At 31.0% G+C, this 22657-nt stretch overlaps 3 protein-coding genes across 4 annotated transcripts; 2 read left to right on the top strand and 1 right to left on the bottom strand.

Annotated features, from left to right (window-relative positions):
• The first annotated feature begins 1844 nt into the window (after window positions 1-1844).
• Window positions 1845-5485, top strand: LOC103495640 (protein ECERIFERUM 16). Its single transcript, XM_008457267.3, has 4 exons — window positions 1845-2280; window positions 2716-2828; window positions 4143-4247; window positions 4453-5485. The coding sequence occupies exons 1-4, from the start codon at window positions 1944-1946 to the stop codon at window positions 5077-5079; spliced, it is 1182 nt and encodes a 393-aa protein (XP_008455489.1). The 5' UTR covers window positions 1845-1943; the 3' UTR covers window positions 5080-5485.
• A 3956-nt stretch (window positions 5486-9441) lies between these two features.
• On the bottom strand, window positions 9442-11346 carry LOC103495639 (fasciclin-like arabinogalactan protein 6). Its single transcript, XM_008457266.2, has 2 exons — window positions 10890-11346; window positions 9442-10026 (listed from the first exon to the last, which is right to left on the bottom strand). Exons 1-2 carry the CDS (start codon window positions 11226-11228, stop codon window positions 9622-9624), a joined length of 744 nt encoding a protein of 247 aa, XP_008455488.1. The 5' UTR covers window positions 11229-11346; the 3' UTR covers window positions 9442-9621.
• Window positions 11347-15081: 3735 nt separating this feature from the next.
• LOC103495638 (uncharacterized) lies at window positions 15082-18257 on the top strand. Of its 2 annotated transcripts, none has more exons than XM_008457265.3 (2): window positions 15082-16086; window positions 17846-18257. In XM_008457265.3, coding segments are annotated over exons 1-2 (690 nt in total). In that variant the 5' UTR covers window positions 15082-15397; the 3' UTR covers window positions 17847-18257. The 2 variants fall into 2 exon arrangements, with proteins under 2 accessions (XP_008455487.1, XP_008455486.1); XM_008457264.3 differs by having other exon boundaries at window positions 17709-18257.
• The last annotated feature ends 4400 nt before the right edge of the window (window positions 18258-22657 follow it).

The following is a 22657-nucleotide window of genomic DNA, read 5'->3' as shown; positions in this document are numbered from 1 at the left end:
ATCTATTGATAACTTTTTTTTGTAGTAACGAAAAAATTGATCCTGATTTATTTAATTTTTAGAATTTAGACATACAAATATAATGGTTGAACAAGAAATTTTGAACAATTAAATTGTACCATGTCATCCCAGAAAAAATTCATTACAATTTGATTGGATTTGGATAATTAAAAATTGGGAAAACAGTGGAAATATAGCAAATTAATGGATAAATTGGGCCTAAGAAGATAATAGGCTCAAACCCAAATCCAACCAAAGACATGAATCCAATCCCAAGTTCAACGAGCATATAGACTCAAGCCCAAACCAATAAGTAAATGGGCCTATGTCCACTTAAAACTCATAAAAGTCCTTTATAAATAGACACTTAGGATTATCATCTTTAAAAGATTTAGAGGAAAGACCTAATTTGTCTACAAGATTTCAGAAATATCCTAAATTTTTATTTTTTTACCTAAATAGGAATTCACTTATTTCTAGGACTATTTTATTGTTATGATTAACATTTATTATATGCCAAATCCGAATTTCAGATTTAATTATTGATATGCCAAATCCGAATTTAAGATTTAATTATTTTCTTAATTTTATTATTATTATCATAATTGTATACATTATAATTTTCGTAATTATATTTTGAATTAATATTAAGTAAATAAATAAATAAACGTTTCCATGTATAAATGAATTTATTTATAATCAAATAATATATGTTTTAATATAGAAATATTATTCAAAAATATATTCCTTAGTTATTTCCGTTATTCAAAAATATATTCCGTAATGCAATTTCTTAATTCCTTCGCCCTCTTTTGCTCACGTGGTCCAATTTCTTGCTTACCTTCCGCCGTCTTCTGCTCACGTCCTTTGTCGGAATAATTTTTAAATCCTTCACCCTCAAAAGTCCTCCACCAATTCAATATATTTTGTGCTAGAAATTTCTTCCATTGCCGAAATCTTCAACCGCCAAAATCTTTATTTTTTTTCAAACATAATTGAATAAATATGGGTAGCTTAGTAATTTGGACCAGACTTTTATGTAAATTATTAGTTTATTTAGTACCTCAATCTAATATATAGTCAATTTAGACCCATTTTGTAAAATCATAGGCTTCCCACCATCTAAATTAAAACTCTATTATCTTTTTCGAGACTTGAAAAATTAAAGAAAAGAGAGACTGTATCAACAATTTATGATGTAAACACTAATAACTCATAACACCTACCTATTTGAACAGTTAGATATAAACCTTAATTCCAAACTTTTATCCGAGCTAAAAAAAAAAAGGAGTTTTAATGCTAAAAAAAAGGTTAGAATTGATAACCAAATTTTAAACCATGATAATTTTTTTTGAAAAATACACCGGTGAATCCGATAATCCTCGTTAAATTAAGAAAAACAAAATTTCACCCCTAAAATCTTTTATCTACTCTATTTGGAATGAAATGATTTGATTATCATTTTAAATTTATTAATGTTTTGATAATTCTTTCAAAGAAATCTAAGTATTCATGAAACATGAGTGGAGGATTGAAGATTTTTTTCAAATAACAAAATGCATAAATTTTTTATACCTTAGTAATTATAGAAGAATAGTTGAAATTGAAGTTAAACTTAGAACATGAAAAAAAAAAAAAGAAAGAGAAAAACCACAGTTAATAAGAAAAATAAAATTTGAAATTACATGAATTGTTGTTTTTTTTTTTTTCTTTCTAATTTTTTAAAAATCGATAATAATAAGATAAATGGTAAATAGGATAAATCCATATTCGTATTTAGATTTGAATAATAATTTTGGGGAATATTTTATGTTTATTTTTAATTCTCTATAAAATCAATAATCCCTTACTTGGATAACAATTTTTCATTCCCAGAAACCCTTCGATCTTTTTCGATCCATACTCAAACTTCCCAACGAACAAACCGCATCATCAAATTCCAAATGGATGCAAAAAGTTTAGCCAAATCTAAGAGAGCTCACTCTCAACATCATACCAAGAAGTATCATTCCAATCACAAACAGAAACCCTTCAATGGCACCACCAATGAATATGCCAAAAAGCCCCTACCAAAGCTTCCCAAGGATAATCTTCCTGCGAATTGGGATCGTTACGGGGAACAAAATTCCGTCGCTGAGGCTACGCCTCCGCCGCTTCCCGATGTTATTTTGCCCAAGAGCAAAGGGGCTGATTACCGTCACCTCATTGCCGAGGCTCGATCGCAGATGCTGTCGTGTACTTCTACGGATGTTTTCCCGTCTTTGGATGATGTTTTCCCCAGTAAGTCCGCGTTTTTTTTTCTCTCTTTTGAATTGTTATAATTAGGTCACTTTTTTTTTCCTTTTCGAATTTTAAGTCATTGGGATGGTTGCTGATATGAACATATGAATGTGTTATTGTTGTTAGTGAAAAATGTATGTCTCAGTTAGTTTGGTTGATTTTAGAGTTACTGTAATTGATGGTCTGAGGTATGGTTGAATTGGCAACTGTTTATGGTTTCAATGCCAGCTAAAAATTCGGTTTTGTTCTGTGCATTATGATATAATCATTTATGTTCCACCGTCCTTACTGTGTTGGCTAGACCTCCAATGAACATATAAAAGAGAATTGTGTTTCATTGTTTTGATAGATTCAACTAGTAGTGTTGGTAATAATAGTATATCAATATCAAGAATTAAGAGTTTGGTGGAGATATTAATAAGCATAATCTAATAGGTGAGTTGAGTGGTGGAGGATCTGCTATGCTTGCAGCGAGGGGGGAAGGTCTCTTGTCTTGGATTGAAGATGACAGTTTCATTGTGGATGAAACAGCCACTGCAATTCCTGAGGTAATCAGTTGGTTATTAGTATTTCTTTGTGTTGAGAATAATATAAAGTAGTACTTTTTGATTAGTGAAAACCATTTGTGGTCTATCATATATGTTGGAGAACCTGACCACAGGTGGAGTTTTTATTGACTTTATTTTTTGGGGCATTTTCTAAAGTAACAAGATATTGAAACTATTTACAAAATATAACAAAATTCATCAAACTCTCTATAGCCCATTTGAAATTTTTTTGATATGTTTTGTAAATAGTTTCATTTTTTTGTGCTATTCATGACTATTTCCCTACTTTTTTTGTACTGACTTTGTATTCTTTCATTTGTTCTGAAAGTAGTTGTTTCTATTAAAAAATGACGGGAACCTAAGCATAGAATCTCAAATATAATCATACTGTGTTCAAGAAGAACTTTTGAAATATAGGCTATTATACCATTTTACACCTTCTCATGTTTGCCTTTTCGATTGTGCTAGTTGAGAACCCCACATTGGAAAACCAAGGGGACTCACACTTCTTCTAAGATAGATGAGCTACTTCTCTCATGATTAATTAGTTTTGAGATGGAACCACGTGATATCAAACATGGCCTCAGAGCCCATAAAGCCCAAATAAGTACTCGGTGCAATAAAATGAAATTGTGATCCAGTCAATATTGGTGAACCAAATATCAATTCCTGACAGCCATTTGGAGTTTGTTTTTCATGTTATTCAAGCTGTTTGATGGGACCAAAAGAAATTTGCATGATTATCTGTTCCCTTCCTTGACAATTGTTTGCATAATCTCCTTTTGATAATTTGTCAATGTATCTGTTATCTGGGCTAGAATTCCTGTAGACCACATCGAGTTAGCTTGCTAGAGGGATGTTTAGGAGTTGATCAAGGAGTTCCCCCTCCATGTTTCTTCCAAGGGGAAGTTACTTTTTATTGTTTGCTGGTGTGTGTACCTTATTGTGGGATTTTTTTTGGGGGGAGTGGGGGTCAACTGAGCGTTTAGAGTTGTGGAGAGCGACTAATATTTGGTCCTTGATAAGGTTTCATGTTTCTCTTCTGGTTTTGGTTTCAAATACTTTTTGTAATTATTTTATAGGTACTATGTTGCTTAGTTGGAAACCTTTCTTTAGAGGGTTTTTTCTTTCTGGGCTTGGTTTTTTTTTGTTTGTCCTTGTATTCTTACAAGTAATTTTTCATCATAAATAAAATTCTTCTATACTAGAATGTACTTCCAAAATTCAGCCCTTTCTCTCTTTTTCTTATTATAACATTTCATAGTTCTGTTCTACCGTTTTATGGAAACTGGGTTTTTTTCTTCATTTTTGCAGGCATCATTTCTTTCATTAAATTTGCACATGTTAGCAGACCAACTTCAGAAATTAAACGTAGCACAAAGGCTCTTTATTGAAGAAGATATATTACCATCAGAACTGGTATGTCTGATGTTTCACTCTTGGATGAACTATAAATTTTTGTTTGGAGTGAACTTTTAAATGCCTCAGGTGAATTGGTTGCTTCTTAAATCATCATTTAAAAATGCTCTTCTTCCTTCATATTTAGAAGTTAGGATGTAATCCTTGAAAATAAAATTGCTCTGAAGTTAACTTGTTGATACTATTATTTCTTTCATTGCTACAGATGCAAACATCTGTGTGTCAAGAGGCACCAAGAAATATTGAAATTTCATCGGTCAATGAGAAAGGAAATGTCGAAGGCAGAGTTCAGAATGTGACCGTAGCTTCTTCATCTAGCTGCTTTGGAAGTATCCATCAAGATCCAACCTTCAATCCATCGCCAACTTTGTCAAATCAGGTCCAATATAATGCCCGTCCAATCGAGTTGGAAATATCCAGCCAAACTAAGGATCCAAAATATTCAAAACAAGCTAACACGAAGTACACAACTGAAAATTCAAACAAAAAACTCTCAAAGCTTGAAGCAACAACTGCAGAAGCCGAATTGGATATGCTTCTGAACTCATTCAGTGATACAATAGACCTGGGCACCACTGCTGCAAGTAGCTCGTCCCGCATAGACGAAGTGTCTAAACCTTCTTCTCACCTTCCACATAAAGGTCCATATTCAACAAAGAAGGCACCCATTGCTTCACAACTTGATGATGCCTTGGATGAATTGCTTCAAGATACATCCTATCCAACCCATAAAGAAAAGCCCATCAACACTCATATCCAATCCCTTTCACTTCATTCTGGAACAAACTCCATTGCCAACGATGATTTTGATTCTTGGATCGATTCAATTTGATCTCTGTAGGTAAATGAATTTGATATGTGATAATTTAGTCTGTGCTATAGTGTTACCCGTTTCAGTTTTTTTTGAGCTAGAGGTTACCATTAATTTTAATCTTTAACTCTACTGGGGGGGCTGGCATTGTTACTCTTTTCATTACACACCCCCATGTAAACTAATTTGTTATGTAGTAATTTACTAATTTAGTATGTGCACTAATTTCAATGTGCTTCTAGAAAAATGCATATTGGGGTTGAGAAAAATTTGTAGTAGTACTATAGGTAGTAGACTCCTACATACTTGTTTCATACAACTAGAAATTTGCTCACTAGGTTCTTATCTGTTATGGGTGTCAATCAAGTCATCCAAATAGTGGTTGGAATTGATTTATTATTTCTTTATAAAGTGAATTTTAGATGGAGATTGAAATGTTGAGGGGTTTTAACAGCTATTAATAGTTATCAATTGCAACTATTGTTATATGGGACCACTGTGGTTGGCTTGCTTCTTAATATTCTTTGTCTGATTTATTTTCTTAACAAAACCAAATTCAAACCAACTGGCATCTACTGTTTTTGTATCTATGTTTTGTTTTTCTTTTTTAAAATTTTTAGTTATTCAAATCTATCTTTAATTCTATTTCCTCCTACATGTATGAATTAATTGCCTTATCCCACAAAAATTAAAAAAAAAAGAAAAAAAAGAAAAAGAAAAAGAACTTTTTAGTTGAAGTGTTTAAATTATGTTTGAAACTTCAATTTATCCCTTAAGGAGAGATTTTTCTTAATAAGATGAAATTGGCGAACAAAAGGTTTTATTTCTTATAAATAACATCTTTTTTAAAATAAAACAATACTCTTCTTAGCTAATTGTCTTTTATGGTCATGATTTAGAAACCAAAACAAAAGTAAGCATCAATTTAAAGCCAAGTCTTGATTAGGGACTTTCTTTTTCAAATTCTCTATTCTTAACCAAATCCCCTAATTCACTAATTTCTCAAATAACACAAATAATCTTACCTAATCTTTTAGGTTGGTAATCTTCTTCAAATATTTCTTTTTCCAATATGCATTCCCAAATTCCAATCTAATTAGATAAAGAAATAAAAGGATTGGAAAAGGATTTTGTCTAGAAGATTGGTTGAGAAAAGGAAAATTGTCCCAACTAAAGGTTTCAATTTATCCAAACATAACTTCTTTTGGAATGTTGTTCTTTTTTTGTTGTTTCTTGTCCGAGATTGAAACCAAGATTTTGTAGAAAAATTAACTTCCTTTTAACTTCATCTAAAACTATCGATTCTTTTTGGAAAAATGAATCGATAGAATCCGGTGTTAATACTATTCGAGATTTCTCAAAATAATCGATAATGTTGAAAAGATCTTCAATCTTGAGCGAGAAACCCAGAGAAAAACTAATCCAACGATTTTTCAAAGAGTACTATTTTGATAACATGAAACTTGACGATTTTCCTTGGACAAAGACTTAGATGAGTCATTTTTACATTATTTCCAGCCATCTTCCAAATCAATACCAATCAATTTTTTCCCGAGCCTTCTAATACTTATACTATAAAATATGAAAAAGAAGTTCAAGGAATATAATTCAAACTTATCTCAAAACCTAATTAATCAACTAATTATTTTTAGGAGATATTAAAAGTTAAGAAGTAGAGTATGTGTTTATATATATAGAGTAGAATAGGAATGAAAATTTGGCATTGGACAAAATTGAAAGTAAAGCATCTTACCAAAGAGAGAAAAAAGTGGGAATTAAAATAATAATTGGTAGAGTTGGTATTTGCTTCAAGATCGTGTCAACATGTCATTATATTATAAATTGAAACTGATAAGCACTTAATGGCTCTTCCACTTCCACACCCATTATAAAAACACTCTAAAATTAATTAAAATTTTGACAATTCAAACTGTCTATTAAATCTTAATTATTAATTGAAAAGATAAGAGAAAAATGCGTATATCAATGTCCAAAAATTAAATATTTGTAACACCCTATTAAGCCTTGAAATGATTCGATTAATGGTTGGTTGAGACACTGTTACTTCAATCAAATTAAATTAATTAATTTCGTCCGTTGTTTGTTATAATGTCGGCGGAGATTAGATGATTAATATATTTTTTTTAATACAATAGATAGAAGATTCGAACTAAGATATCTTTTCTTTTTTTTTTTTTTGATAATTTTTCATTTTTATCAATCTTTTTGGGGTTAAGTTCGTTTTGATTATTTTCAAATTTTATGTACATAAACTAGTTTATGCATGTTGTTCGAGTGAATTTTGAACCATTGAATTTATTTGATTTGATGGCTAAGTTTCTTTGGACTCTACAAATAGGTGGAAGACCTATATGATTGCTAATTTATCTCAAAATGTTTGAGATAAAGAATGAAGAAAATTTCTCCGAAAATTCTTCTATCTTTTTAGTAGTTTCTATCTTAATGTATTTGGGAGAAGGAGATGTTGGAGGTCTTTTGTCAAAATATTAAAAGTGCAGTTGACCAACATAAAAAATATTTAGGAATGTCATGAACTTGTCCCACATCAAAAAGGGTTTAGGAAAATCGTAGACTATAAAAGTTGCTTGTCTTTGGTTTTCAATTGTTTCAATTAGAAACACTTTAAGGTTTAGTGTGTTGACTCTAATTAAATTCCTTTAGTTAGAGAGTGAGAAAAAAGTGTGAGAGAGTGTTCTTGTAATTGGGGTCGGGGGAGAGAAAATTATTCTTTGTGATTGTAGCGATTTTTCACATAATGAATTTCTTTTTTAATCGTGAGTTTTCTCTAAGTTGGCAGTTTTCTACGTGAATTCTTATGTTTTTAGTTTTTATTGCTTTCTCTTAAAGAGAGGGAATAATTCAAGATCATTATTATTAATTTTAGCTGTGATCTACTCAATCACAATTTATTTTCACAAGTTGAGCAGTCTTAACAAAGATTTAAGCTTTACAATTTATTAGTTTATTACACAAAAGTCAAAAGAAGCAGGTAGACGAAGATGTAAAACAAATGTGTATATATATATATATATATTACTTGAGAAAAGATAAAAATTGTAGAAGATCAAAAGACGAAAGAGAGCAGAGGAAAAGTGGTGGTTCCAAATAAGAACACATTTCGTCTCCAATTGTTTGTCATTTCCTTCCACTCATACTTCATTGCATGTGGTATACCATGTGCCTCCCTATTCTTTTAACTCCTCTTTTTTATTATTAAGTTCCATCCATCTTTCAATTATTTTCCTTTTAGAATAGGGTCTTATCCGATCCCCTTTTTTTTGTCGAGAAAAATCAAACTTAGATTAAATTAATTGACGTATAAATTTGTTGAATAACAACTTATCTCAACTGATATTATTATACGTTGAATATCAAGAAGTTCGTGGTTCAAATCCTCTACCTCTATTTGTACCAAAAGAAAGTTGTGAATTCGCCAAAATGAACATATAACTTAATTCATCATATTTAATACTTATACTATTAATCTTGAAATTAGATATTTGATTCTCCAACATTCAACCATGTTTGTCAATAAAAAAAGAGAGAGAGAAAAGAATTCTAATTAACTTCAAGTTTGATATATATAGTATATATTTTATGTCAATTGAGCTACGTTGTTTTGACGGTCAATTTATATTCTTAGTTACAAATCGTTTTACAATCAAATATCGAAAAAATAAGTGAACCAAATTCAATGATATATATATATATGACTTTGTTGATTTCCTAGAGTCTCAAAAAGGAGAATATTATAGATCAATAACTTGTTTTCTTCTAAAAAAAATAAAACATCGAAGGATCAAAAAGGCAAATGGAAGAAACAACCGTTAATGTTTTATATGAAAGACACTTGACGACCTTGACATGGATCATTCTACCAACATACTCGTCTTGAACTGCTTTCTATGAAATGAAAACTAACTCATTTGATATAACAATTTTTAGAAAATGAAACTAGAAAGCTCATCCAACTGTAAAATTGCTCTAACTCAAATGCCTTACCTTAACTTAAGAATTCATATGATTTAGTCATTTGGAAGGCGTAGAAAAACACATCTTGTTTGTATAGATAGTCACTAACAAACTTCAATTTTTTTCTTTTATAAAAATTATTTGAATTTATATAGTTCTCCAACACTCATATGTCAACGTGATTTAATTGTTATTTTTCAAAAAGGCAATGAGAAAAGTGTTTAATTAAAAATGAACAAAGAGGTGTATTATATATTTAACTAGATGGCTCATTTATTGCCACATGTTGGGATATAGATATTTGCCAATAGCCCCTTATTGCAATGGTTGAATCTTTTGCAAGTTGAGATTAGTCAAACTAAAAAAGTTTAATAAATAAAACAAATGGAAGAAGGTTTATTTCAATTTATATGCATATAAATTATGAAAAGAAATAATAATTCAATGTCAAAATTACAAGAAAATAAAATAAAAAAAATAAAAAATAATGAAAGCATATATGCCAAGAAAAAGCACACAAAGAACAAACAGTACTTTTCCTCAAACTCAACTCATCCATCATATATGATCTTAAGAAACAACACTAATGACAATCAAACCAAAACTCAAAATTAAACCCAATCCTACACCGTTTCTCGCAGCTGCACCCTTATCGTTAGCCGGTGGCTTTGCGGCATCGGATTTTGGCGGTGTTTCGCCGTCGACAGGTGCCTTATCGGCCCCTGGAGCCGGAGCTTTAGGAGGTGGTGCGGCAGTGTGGTTGCCAAAAAGAGCCTCTGGCAACAAAACTTTGTCTACCACAAAAACGGACAATGGAGATTGCTCTCTGAGCTTGTTGTTGATAGGTACCGTGACAACGCCGGTGGAAACGTTGACTTGGTTGGAGTTCGCTTGGCCGGTGAAGTTCAGCCCCCAATCTCCGGCCTGAGTCCTTACCGGATTGCTGATGGTTTGTAGCTCCGTCAAGGTGTAGAACTGCATGGCATCAAAATTCAAAAACCAAAGATTTAAAATATGAAAACCATAGCTTTCAATTGCATGAAAAATAATGTCGGTGGATGTTAACAATTAAACAAACAAATTATGCATTTTATGACCATTTTTTAAAATAAATAAATTTAGAATCATAGAGAGAGAGAAAAAAAAAAAAAAACAATTCTCACTATTATTCTATCTAAAATTTTAGACAGTCTCAATTGAAAAATATTCATTTTTTTATTCTCTTAAAAAAAGTTGTAATAGTATATTAACTTTAAAACTAAAGATTGGTGGATGAAGATTGAGATTCTAATTGTGTTTGAGTATGATAGTGACTTGAAATAATGCGGTGGTTCTTTCAAATCACTATCACAAAACATTTCACAAGTTTTAGTTCCGTTCAAATATAATTAATAGCTCTAAGATAGTTTTTGAAATAAATTTTCACTAAAATAGTTTTAAAATAACTTTCAACTTTTGCAAGAATAATTATTATTGTTTAAATAAAAAAAATATTTAGAGTTATTTATTTAATTCACCGGATAAAGTCTTTGAATCTAAAATTTCAACTACTCAGATAGATGAATTTAAATGTTAATTTTGAAATCCATGTTCGGAATACTATAAAGTGAGATGGACGAAGTTCTTCACTTCAATACTAAACACCGTTACAATTGATAGATTTGAGTTATTAATTTAAAACATTATAATTTATAAGGTGAGTTATATTTTGTCAATAAAGATGCTAATTATTGAATCGATAGATATGTCCTATAAAATGTGAATGAAGATAGTTTAATACTTATGATTGCTGCTTATATTAAAGTGCGATTAGACTAAGATAATGCAGAGAGTATTACCTTAGGCAAGACGTGGTAAAGGAGGAGCTGGCTCTTCTGCTGGTCGTCAAGGCTGTTGAGGGCGCCGGATTCAAGGGCATTGAAGCCATTATCAGTTGGAGCAAGAATGGTCAATCCTTCCCCTTGAGAATTGTTGAGCTGATTATCAAGCTGAATAATTAATCTGCTTTGATTGAGCAAACGGATGAAGGTACTGAATTGGCCGCCTTGGGACAAAATGCCGGTTAAGTTGATAGGTCCAGGAGGAGAAGGAGCCGGTGCAGCCGGAGTTTGGGCGAGGGTTTGGGAGAAGAGAGCAAAGGGGAGGAGGAGGAGGAGGAGGAGAGCGGGGGAGGCCATGGCGGAGGAGTTGGATATAGGAGTGAAGGAGAGGAGGAGATAAGTGATGATTTATATATTAAAGGGGAGATTGGAAGTGGGGATGATGGGATTGGTTGGGAATGAGCTGGATGTAATGGTGACAACTAAGAGCTTGACGCAAAAGAGAAGATAGAATATAATTATAGAGAGAATAATGTCCAAAAGTCTACGGTGGTGTTATGTATATTATGCAGTCTTTCAAATACATTATTACCCAAATGTTGTTTTTTTAGTGCTCTCTTCAAAATTTGTACCAAACTTAAGCTGTAAATGATAAATAATTGGATAAATCAGGGTATTGGAAGTAAGGATCTCGTGAAGCTTTTATTAGCATGCAATTGCTTTCCTTAGTTGGTAAAAAATGTTAACTTCTTAACCGTTAATGTAGTATAATGATATCCTTCCATGTTAGTATATTTTTGTCACATTTATTTTATAGAGATTATGTAATACTATTGAGTTAATTAGTTAAGTTTAGAGATTTTAGATGATTAATAATACACATCCTTAGGAGGGATGACCTGATAAATTATTGAAGATGATATTTGTGAAATAATTTGTTCCTTTTTAATAATGTATTGTAAAAATTGAATATTAATGAAAAAAAATTATTGTAAATGGTAAAACGGTTAAATTTCAGATTTTAAATCCCATCGAATGTGAAATTTGCTATATTTTAAATGTTTTGGTTTATTATAATTTATTTAATTAGAAAATGTATCTTTTATAGAAAAAATAGTACCAAAAATAAGAAAAACACATATCCATTGGATTTACAAATTATTGAAACATCTGCAAATATTTCATTTTTTTTTTTAAAAAGGATAAGACAAAATAATACAAGAAGAAAAGTTTTACTCAAATCTATGTGTTTTCAATTTTATTTTATTGATCTATTAGTAAATTTTAAAATTTGATAGCACTTTGCCTTCTTTTATAATAGAGAGTCCTTTTTGATTGTTTACATGAGCCCATAAGTATTTAAACAAAATGGGCTTGAATATTGGGCTTCAACTTGGGTCTCCACAACTTAATTGACAATCACAAAATTTCAAAATTAGCTCAAACTTTTTATTCTATTTTTCTAATTTTTAGTTCATTTTCCTCAATCGAAAAGAGCCTAAAAGGGAGGAAGAAACATGAATAGAAATTAGGAGAATTGTATTGGATAGCAAAATATACTTGGATATTTGCAAGCATGATTTTTAAAATTGTATTTATAGTAAAATTAATTCAAAATATTAAAAGAATTTTTAGACCCTAAAGTAAGTTATACTTAATAGAAAACTTGAAATTATTTCAATCTTTTTCCTTTTTGGATCAAATTGCGAGAAGCCTAAAAAGTAGAAAACTTAGAAGTAACTAAAACCCATGTCTACAAAGAGATAGCTAACTTATTCATTTTTAAAGAGAAATTCATGATTACTTGAACCCCCCCCCCCTCCCCCATGGATGAAAGAGAGAGATAAACTGCCGTTGAGCTTCAATCTACAGTTACAATGAGACAACGATACCTCCGACGCTAGGAGACATGACAACAGGCGGACGAGATCCAACGGATAATGACAATTGGTTGAAGAAAGGGTCGCGGCTAGAATGAGTTCACGAAGAAAATCTTTTTTGAGTAACAATAAGTTTGATTGTGCACGGAAGGTGTTTGAAAAAATGTCTTTCATTTTTTTCTAATTGGAGAAATTATGGGGTGGATTTTCAAAATACAATTGGGTTAGGAAATCAAGATACAATTAGATTTTTATTTTTCATTTTTACCGTTCGAGACCAAATAGGAAACCGATTTCAAGATTTATATGGAACAATTAAAAATTACATTTATATATGACCATCTTGTATGTCTTCTAAAATAAGTTTAGAAGATTTGGCTCATAGCACACACTTATTTACATTTACAAACATGATACAAAAAGAACAAGCTTAACCCACAGGATACACCACTGATACATATTTGGTATACTTAATACACTTGACACACTATACACTACTAATGTACAGGTGATACGCTACGAATATCACTTTTATATACCTATGACAATGTACACTTGATAAACTGTGATAGACACTATTGATACACTTGATAGTCTTCTAATAATCACTTGATACACATGGTATACACTTGGCATATATGTTATAAACATTTTTTATGCACTTGGTATACTAAATATTTGGATTTATGATAATTTTTTTATATTTTAATTTTGTTAAAAGTTTGAGAAAAAAAATATATTTATTATAAAAATATAAACCACAAATACATACTTTTATAACCCAAATTAAAATAATCTACAACCTAAACACAAATTATTATAACTGAGAACTATGCTAACCCACTACTTGCCATAAACGTCTTTTAAAAATGTTTTTCACTTCTTTTTAGCCCTAAAATTGATAAAGGTCAACTTATTTACAAAAATGCCACATTGCTTTATTTACCCCAAATGTCATTAGGCATATTTACTTAATTGCCATTAAATTAAAAACCTTTAATATTTTGTCATTTTCAATATTCATACATATAAATATGTGCATCGAGTGAATATAAGGTGCATTGGATGTGACATGTGTATCAAATGTATATAAGGTATATATTGAGTGTATCATGTATATCACTAGTGTTGGATTTTTTTTTCTTTTGTTGCTATATTTGCAAATGGAAAAACTCTGTGATAAACTTGCAAATCCTAATTTTAAATTGCCACCCACTACAAAGTGCAAAATATAAAAAGTGGGTGACACCTTTAATATTATACTCTTAGTTTGATACCCATTACAAATTTCCAATTTCTTGTGTGTTTTTTATACAACATTAAAAAGTTGACTTTCATGGTGCGGTGTTTGAGCTTATAATGATGTTTTTGTGTTTTGAGTATAATAATTATGAGGAAGCGATCAAGCCTCTTACCTTTAGGATGAAAATGCGCACATCAGTATTGCTAGCTAAGCTCAACTTGGTCTTTGGTCACGTGGCTTACTATTTATTTAGCACCAATTTATTTATTATTATGATTATTTATTATTATTATTATTATTACTACTATTACTATTACGATCATCATGAAACTATGTAGTTATTGTTCATTTATTACAAATTTACATGGTACGGAAATCAATTCTACAAATATGCAATATTGTTCAGTTTTTTATAGTAATGGTGCTCGATCCTATGCGATTATTGTTTATTTATCATCTTATTTATCTTACGATTATGTAAATCCTACCATTTATTTACCATTTAAATAAAAATTTATTGTAGTGTAATGCTCGATCCTTTCACTATAGAGTTTAATGTTTATTTATAGTCCATATAGAGTTCGATCCTAGGTAACTATCGATTATTTATCATCCAATTTATTTTTAAAATATTAAAAAAGTGAACTTTTGCATCAATGAATATTAAGAAAATATCAAATACAGATTATAAGGTTTAATTAATATGTGAACCCTTTTTTAATCTAAGAATCTACTGAATACAAAATTTAAAAATTAGGTAATCATTTGTGCTTTTTTTATTTTTTAATCAAGACACCACTTTTAGAGAGAACAAAAATTTTAGTTGTGGATTCAACCAATCTATAGTTACTAATCTAATCCAAACATTGTGAAGTCTCACAAATTTGCATGGAACAAAATCTATACTTTTTATTTATTAAACATAATGCATAGGTTTCAATTCTATTAAAATAGCTTAAACTATCCTATCTCAACCAATTAGTAACCACAAACATAACTTGTAAAGTAGTTTGTTTAATCATATACTAAATTCAGTTGTGGAAAAAGAGATAAAAGAAAATTATTTTATATAGAGTGATAGAAAAATCTCAAAAATAGTATTCTTTTTTCCTTCAATCCCATGGCTTAATGACTATATCCAAATTAAAATTCAAGGCTGGCTTAAAAGTTGAATCTATGATCTTCCTTTGACGACACCTCAAAACGGTGTAGCCTTCGACAATCTCCCCATTGCCAAGCAATCCATTTTCGCTTCGATTATAAGATCCCTTCATTCTCCTTCTTCTTCTTCTTCTTCTTCTTCTTCTTCCTTTGGATCCTCTCAAAAAGTTTCTTAATTCCTTTGTTTCTGATCATACCCTCAAATCCCAACAACCTTCAAAGTTCTATATTGGTGGTGGTGGATGGCAAAAACCAACAAATACACCTCCATCAATTTCAATCACATCTACGACAAGAATCTCTCCTCCAATTCCAAAACTGGCAACAATCCCTCCTCTAATAAAAACCCGTCTTCTTCTTCTTCCTCCTCTTTCGCCACTGCAACTTATTCTTCCATTTCTTCCCCTAACAAGTCCCATGGCCGCATGCTTGTCCTGACCCGTCCCACCCCCAAACCCATTACCTCACCTCAAGTCCTTTCCCCTCAACCCCAGTCTCGACCCTCATCCGCCGATCATCGTCCTGTTCCGGATCAGCCTCGTCCGCAATCCGATTCCGATTCGATCTCTCTTCGCCCTCTCGGTCGGACCGGTACGGGTGCGATCGCTCCCTCTCCGATTACGGGGTTGGAGAAGAACAGGGAGATTACCCCTCCGGTTGTGACGTTGCACAAGCCGGAGAAATTTGTGCCACCTCATCTTCGGGCGGGGTTCGTCGGGAAAGAGGAGAGACCTGTGAACGTTGGGATCCGATCTAGGGAGGGGAATCAGAGGCAGTACGGGAATTATGGGTCCTCGAGCCGGTACGGTGAAGATGGGCGGCCGAAATCCGGTGGTGGGTATGAGAGGATGAAAGGGGTGGGTGAGGCAGATCTGGGGGCGATGGTGAATCGGCCAAGATCCAGTGGGAATCGGCCGAGTTCTAGTGGATGGTATGTTTCTGTCAAATACTTGCTCTTTTTAAATTTATATGTCTTGGTTAATTAATTAGGATTATGGAGCATAAACGTGTAGTTAAGCATACTTAAATATGAACTAACTTGGCCCTGCATTTTGGGTATGGAATTGCCTTCTTTGGATGCCCTTTTACTATGTTACTGAGATTCTGCCGGGCTGTTGGCTATGGCTTTTTAGGAGAGTTTCTCTGTGATGTTATCTCATGATTCTAGAGTAGATGGATCCTTTTGTCTCAATGAATTGGGATTATTGATAATTTGATACACAAAGGCGTGGTTAATACAGGCACTGGATTTTAGGTATGATATGGAATTGCCTTATTTTAATGCCCTTTTATCATGACACTGTAGATGCTGTTGGGCCTTTGCTATGGCTTTTTGATTCATACGAGACTCCCTTGTTGTTTGTTGGCTTTGAGATGAATCGATCCGCTTTAATCCCATGATTACGAAGTAGACGGGTCCTTCTGTCTCAATGAATTAGGATCATTGATACAAACATGTAGCTAATTTTGGCATTGAATTTTAGGTATGGAAATCGGAATTGCCTTCTTGCCCCTTTTACCATGATAGTGAGATGCTCTTGTTTATGGGTTTTTTATTTTTATGAGATTTGATTCTGAAGAGCTGTGCGGAGATGAATCAACCTATTTAATCTCATGAATAAATCATAGAGCAGATGGCTCCTTATGTTTTCTGTTTTTCGACTGTTGAGTGTTGGCCAATAACGTGCAAGGTCAGAAGAACATTGGCTGCCTGAGTTGTTTTTCTTTGATTGCAAACCCTTTTTTAGGATGCAGAATGTTCTATCTGCATGAAGAGGTTCAACTTTTGGACATGTGTTTGATTGTTTTCCTCACGTCGTGTCACTGGCTTGTGACATTTTTATTTAATCAAGGGGTGCTTCATATTTGGGAGTTCTAGTATGTGTAACATGGATTTGAAGAAGTTTGAGAACGAGATGATGTGTTAGATGCTTGCTTTAGATCATGCATTGGACATTCTCTTTGTGGGCTTCACATTTTCATGGTTGAAAATTATGGATTTTGAAGAGATGATGGGATGAATTATACATTTCCAATAGGTCAAGCCTTCAAAACAGATGGTCTTGATAAAATTTTATGATTCACACGCTTACTTGATGCTCTATTCTATAGGCTGTACAACTGGGTCCTTGAGTTTTAGAGAATTTGATTTGTTTGTTGTGCTAAAATTTTGTAAATGTGTTGGCCGTTGAATATTACCTATAGAGTTTTATCCTTAGACATTTGATTAATTAGCACCCTCCTCCCCCATCACACAGACACACACGAACTTGCTTACATATGCCAAACTGAGGTTAGCTCAATCGTCATTAGATTGACCTTTCTCCTCAGTGGTTGGTGATTTGATCCCCCACCTTACAGTTCTACTAAAAAAATGCTCACCCATTACTCCGTAGGCTGATTCGTTAGACTTAGCAAAAGTATTGAACTTGCTTTTGTTCATATAATAAACTTCCTCTAGTAAATAATGCTTACATTCATATTTCTTCACGAAAGGTGTCAATTTGTGTTCTCACTGATTTTTATGGTTGGCAACAAATTGTGCTCAAACAGATTGATTCTGAAGTTGGATACTTTTCCAAGGATGAAGATGGTTTACATTTGAATCACAAGCCATGCTGCTCAGCACCCATCTTTTATCTTTCTGGAATTGGCATTCGTCATCATAACTTTTATTTTTATTTTTTTAGATTTCATAGTCATGGAAGATGAACAGATACCCACCAAGGTGACAAGATCTCAACAATGAAGCGACATACTTCAAATTCAGATTGTTATACCCCAAAGAAATGAAGTTTCAGCATTGAATCCCCTTTACTGATTGGTAGTTTGGCTTCTTCACCCCCTCTTCTGTATTTATGAAAAAGAAAGAAGATTGTTTTGGAATGTAGAACTGACCAAGTGTTACGTTGTCATCCTCGTTCTCATCCTTGTCCTTGTCATTGTCGTTTAACTGCTTTTAGAACAGTCTTAGCATCTTGTGTGGAGGATGCTCTTGTGTTTTTTCAGTTTTCATCTAAGTTTGTAAAATAAAGAGTCTTCTTGTGTGAGGATATTGTTAGGTTTCATTCCGTTTATAATGAAATGGCCATTCTAATGCAACTGCTGGTACAAATAACTCATTCCCCCCCCCCCCCCCCCCCCCCCCCCCCCCCAGTTTTATACAAAATGATTTTGGATATTATCAGAAAAAGCATATTTGATTTCTAAGTTAAATCAAAGTTATTTATATTATTATTATTATTTTTACTTTCAAAATTTAATTTAGATTTTGGAAGACAAATGGGAAATATTGCAATATAAGAAAACAGGCGAAGCAAGATGTTCTGCTCCGCTCCTATGGACATTTTATTTTTTTTCTTCGTTGTCTTTAATGGGTGATTGCAAAAATAACAAAAAAAAAAAAAAATTATGATAATAAGATATATTGTAAAAGTACCGAATTGTAAAAGTACCAATTCAAAATCAGAAGAGGTGTTACAAGTTGCTTTTTTCAAAAAAATTTTGTGATACAATTTCCCTTATTAAAATGCGATACATTCAATTTGGAACTTCGACAGTAAAATTTCAAACATAAATTCTCCTTTTTAACTTCATTTTTTCATTACCATCTATTTACAATAGATGAAGATGATTCAAATAATAGTCTATCACGGTGGTGTGATATTTTGCTAAGTTGTAAATATTTTCTATAATTTTATTATTTAAAACCAAATTTTCTATTTTATTTCTCATGCTGGAAGTGATGCATCTACATTTTTTTTTTTTTTAAATTTTGTAGTTGTGATGCATCCCTTCCTTCTCCCTCTCTTTTTGTTTATGTTTTTGTTATTGAACAATTTCATTTTAGTTATGTTTTTTTTTAAATATCAGCATAAAATGATTGTTATCAAATTCTTACTACATTAAAAGTGGCTTCATTGATTCATTTTTGGACGATTATACTCCTTGTCAAATTTTAAATTTACAATATTTCCTAAAAGTGGCTTCGGGGAGAATAATTTAAGTATTAAGTTATTACTTTTAATTTATAAAAAAGTCACCCATGTATTGTCACTTTTTTTTTGTATTAATGTCAATCTTAAGTTATTACCATTTAATTTATAATGAAAGAAAAACCCACACCTCTCTTATGTTGTTTGTAATAAATAATTATTTTGATTTTTTATTTGGTTTATAATAAATAATCATTTTAATTTACCATTCGAATATTTGTTCCATTATAATATAAAATAACAATAAACAAATATAAATTCTATAATAAATACATGGAGAAAGACATCCACGTATGGCTAAATAAACAATCATTTTGTGAGTGAATAATGCTTTTAGAAATTATTTAAAACATTTAACATTGTCGGTAACCATTTGCACTCAAACAAAATATGTTTGGTTTTTCAAATTCCATAACTTAAAAAATATAAGTTGTTTGTAATATGGAAATAAATGATTTGTAAATATGTATGATTATCATAATAAATAAAGTTTGCCTTTCAAAATTTTATAACAAGAACCATGAATGATCCAATTTTAGTATAGATATAGACGCATTACGTGAGTTAAATTTGCTATACAAAGTTTTTGTTGCTTTCAAGTTTTATCTACCCATTCTTTATATCAACTCAAAGAAAAATTCGATAATACTAATATTTACATTTTGTTGCATTCTATTGTTTTGTAAGTTATTTTTTATTTCATTTTAAAACTACAGATTTAATGGAGCATATACTAATACGAGGTTTGGAACCTTTATAAAATAATTGGAGCCTCAAAGGGAGTGCTATTCGTAAAACCACGGTTGAAAAATATAAAACTAAAAAGAGAGGAAGTAGCATTCAAGGTATTATCATATATGAAGAGGTAATCATACATACTTGTTAAATTTAACTCTTTATCACTTGCTTCTTAATTCTAATCTAATTGTTAATAATATTATTTATTAAGATTTAAATATAAATTATTTTTAAGCTCCTCATATTAATTACTTAAAACTATATTTATACAACAATTTACTTAATATACAAAATGTAATATGTTTTCTTTTTTGGGAAACAAAAATTCAAATTAGTGACCGTCTATATAATGTCTTGATTAAAAAGGTTCAATGATGTTACAGAGAAAGAAAAATATTATATCATTCGTCATGGAGAATTCAGTACTGTGAATTGTAGATATCTAAATGTTCATGATGAGATTGAAATTGCATTTACAAGTAGCAGTGAAATTAAAGAGATTGAGAATATGCATTTTTATAATAAAGAGATTAATCATATTGGTTTTTCTTCCATCAATAGCAATTTTGAACATCCAGTTTTTGGTAAGTTCTTCTCTCATTTAAGATTTATTATATATCTTTAATATTGCTATTTTTTAAATTTATTCATTTTAGCAAAAATATATATTAACAAATTTCTTACCTGCAATGCATGTCTTTACCCATCTAGTATAGTAAATTGACCCAACTGACTAACTGTTGTTTGATAAATGCTTGTATATATAGTATACATAATGCTTGAGAAAATAGTAACCAAAATAATATTAAGATCATAATAAATATAAAACTAAAATAAAAAAAAGATATAATATTAGATTGTTTTTAAAGAAGTAGATCTAAATATGAAAATTCTAACAAAAAGTTATAAAAACTTTGAAAGATAAAGATAAAAATAAATTGGGAATGTTTGGGAGAGGGAAAGGAAAGAAAAGGAGTCCTTTCCACGTTTGGGGCATGGAATAAGAGGGGAAAGGAATATGTTTATAAAGGGATGAAAGCCTTTGCATAGCGTAGCATTACAGAATCATAATTCAATTTTAATTGGAATCTAAAAATACCAGTACATTGGTAAAAAATAATTTATCAATGGCTAAGCATGATAAAAAAAATTACGTTATAGAGAATTACAGAGAAGAGAAAACTTACGATCGTAGATGACTTTAAATCTACAAAAACTCCAAATTGGGGCACCACCACTTGGAAACCTCACTATTTTCTGGGTTGAGATTTGGTTTGTGGGAACCAAATTGAAAGGAAATTTTTATAGAGAAGAAATTGTTTCAGAGATAATTCACAGAAGCAAAAGTTACAGAAAATGTTCTATCCATCCATCTGCTTTCTGTATAACTCAGTCTTCTTCGGACTCAAGAAGAGGGAAGTTGGAGAGAGTCAGGGAATGTGAGAAAATCGTCCACTTTTCCTATTAATTAAATTAATTAATATTTCATTTAAATCATATTTAAATGAATATCTCTCACATAACCTATAGTTTTAATTTAATTAATTTAGTTTAATTAAATAAAATTAAACTAAACTACTAATCAATTCTTTAATTAATTAATTGTTAAATTAAATATCTTATATTTAATTTAATCCAAATTTGAATCATATTCAAATATGAATTTCTCTCATAACCTATAGTTTTAATGTTATTATATACGCATTAGATTTTAACCTATAGTTTTAATATGAATCTAATTCACATTAATTAATATTTGAACACATTCAAATATTTTATTCTCTCATAAATTAATTTTGAATCATATTCAAAAGGGAAACTTACATAAATGTAACAAAACTGTAAGCTACTTACGGCTCGTGTAACAAAGCCCATAAGGTTAGCAATTTTTTAAATATTTCAAGTTTGCCCTTCCATTTTTCTTTTCTTCCTTGCGATTCGTCTTCCTTCTGTTATTTTGTCTACCTCGTCTTCCTCGCGATTTCATCTTTCTTCTTTTCTCTTTTTCTTTTCTGCGACTTCTTTCCATCATCTTTCTTATTTTTCAATTCTTTATTTATGCCGTTTAATATTTCCATCATTTTTCTTCTTTTCCTCTTCGTTTTTTTTTCACTTCGATTTCTTTCCATCGTCTTTCAACTTTTCCTCTTCTTTTTTCACTGCAATTTCTTTCCTTTGTCTTTTTTTTTACGCGTTTATATTTGGTTAACCAAATCTAAACGACTATGATAATACTGTGTACAACAAAATAGTAAAATCTAAAAGATCGTGTATAAAGAATCTTGAAAAAAATATAATTTAGATTGGAGTAGTCAAATGTAAACGATTGTGTAAAAAAAAAGATTGTGTATAAAGAATTTTGAAAAAAAAAATCATTTAGATTGGAGTAGCCAAATGTAAACGATCGTTTAAAAAAGTAAATAATTGTGTAAAAAAAAATAAAAGATCGTGTATAAAAAATCTTGAAAAAAATCATTTGGATTGGAGTAGCCAAATGTAAACGATCGTGTAAACAAAGTAAACGATCGTGTAAATAAATCTAAACGATCGATTTGGGTCCCCAAATCTAAACGATCGTGCAACAAAATTAAACGATGAAATTGAAAAGATAAATTGTAGCTATATCTATATGATCGCGTATAAATTGTAGCCATATCTAAAGGATCGTGTTGTAGCCATATCTAAACGATCGCGTTGTAGCCATATCTAAATGATCGCGTATAAATTATAGACATATCTAAACGGTCGCGTTGTAGCCAAATCTAAACG

The sequence above is a fragment of the Cucumis melo genome, chromosome 1 (genome assembly GCF_025177605.1).
Source record: "Cucumis melo cultivar AY chromosome 1, USDA_Cmelo_AY_1.0, whole genome shotgun sequence".
NCBI lineage: Eukaryota > Viridiplantae > Streptophyta > Magnoliopsida > Cucurbitales > Cucurbitaceae > Cucumis > Cucumis melo.
This window is presented reverse-complemented; position numbering and strand designations above follow the sequence as displayed.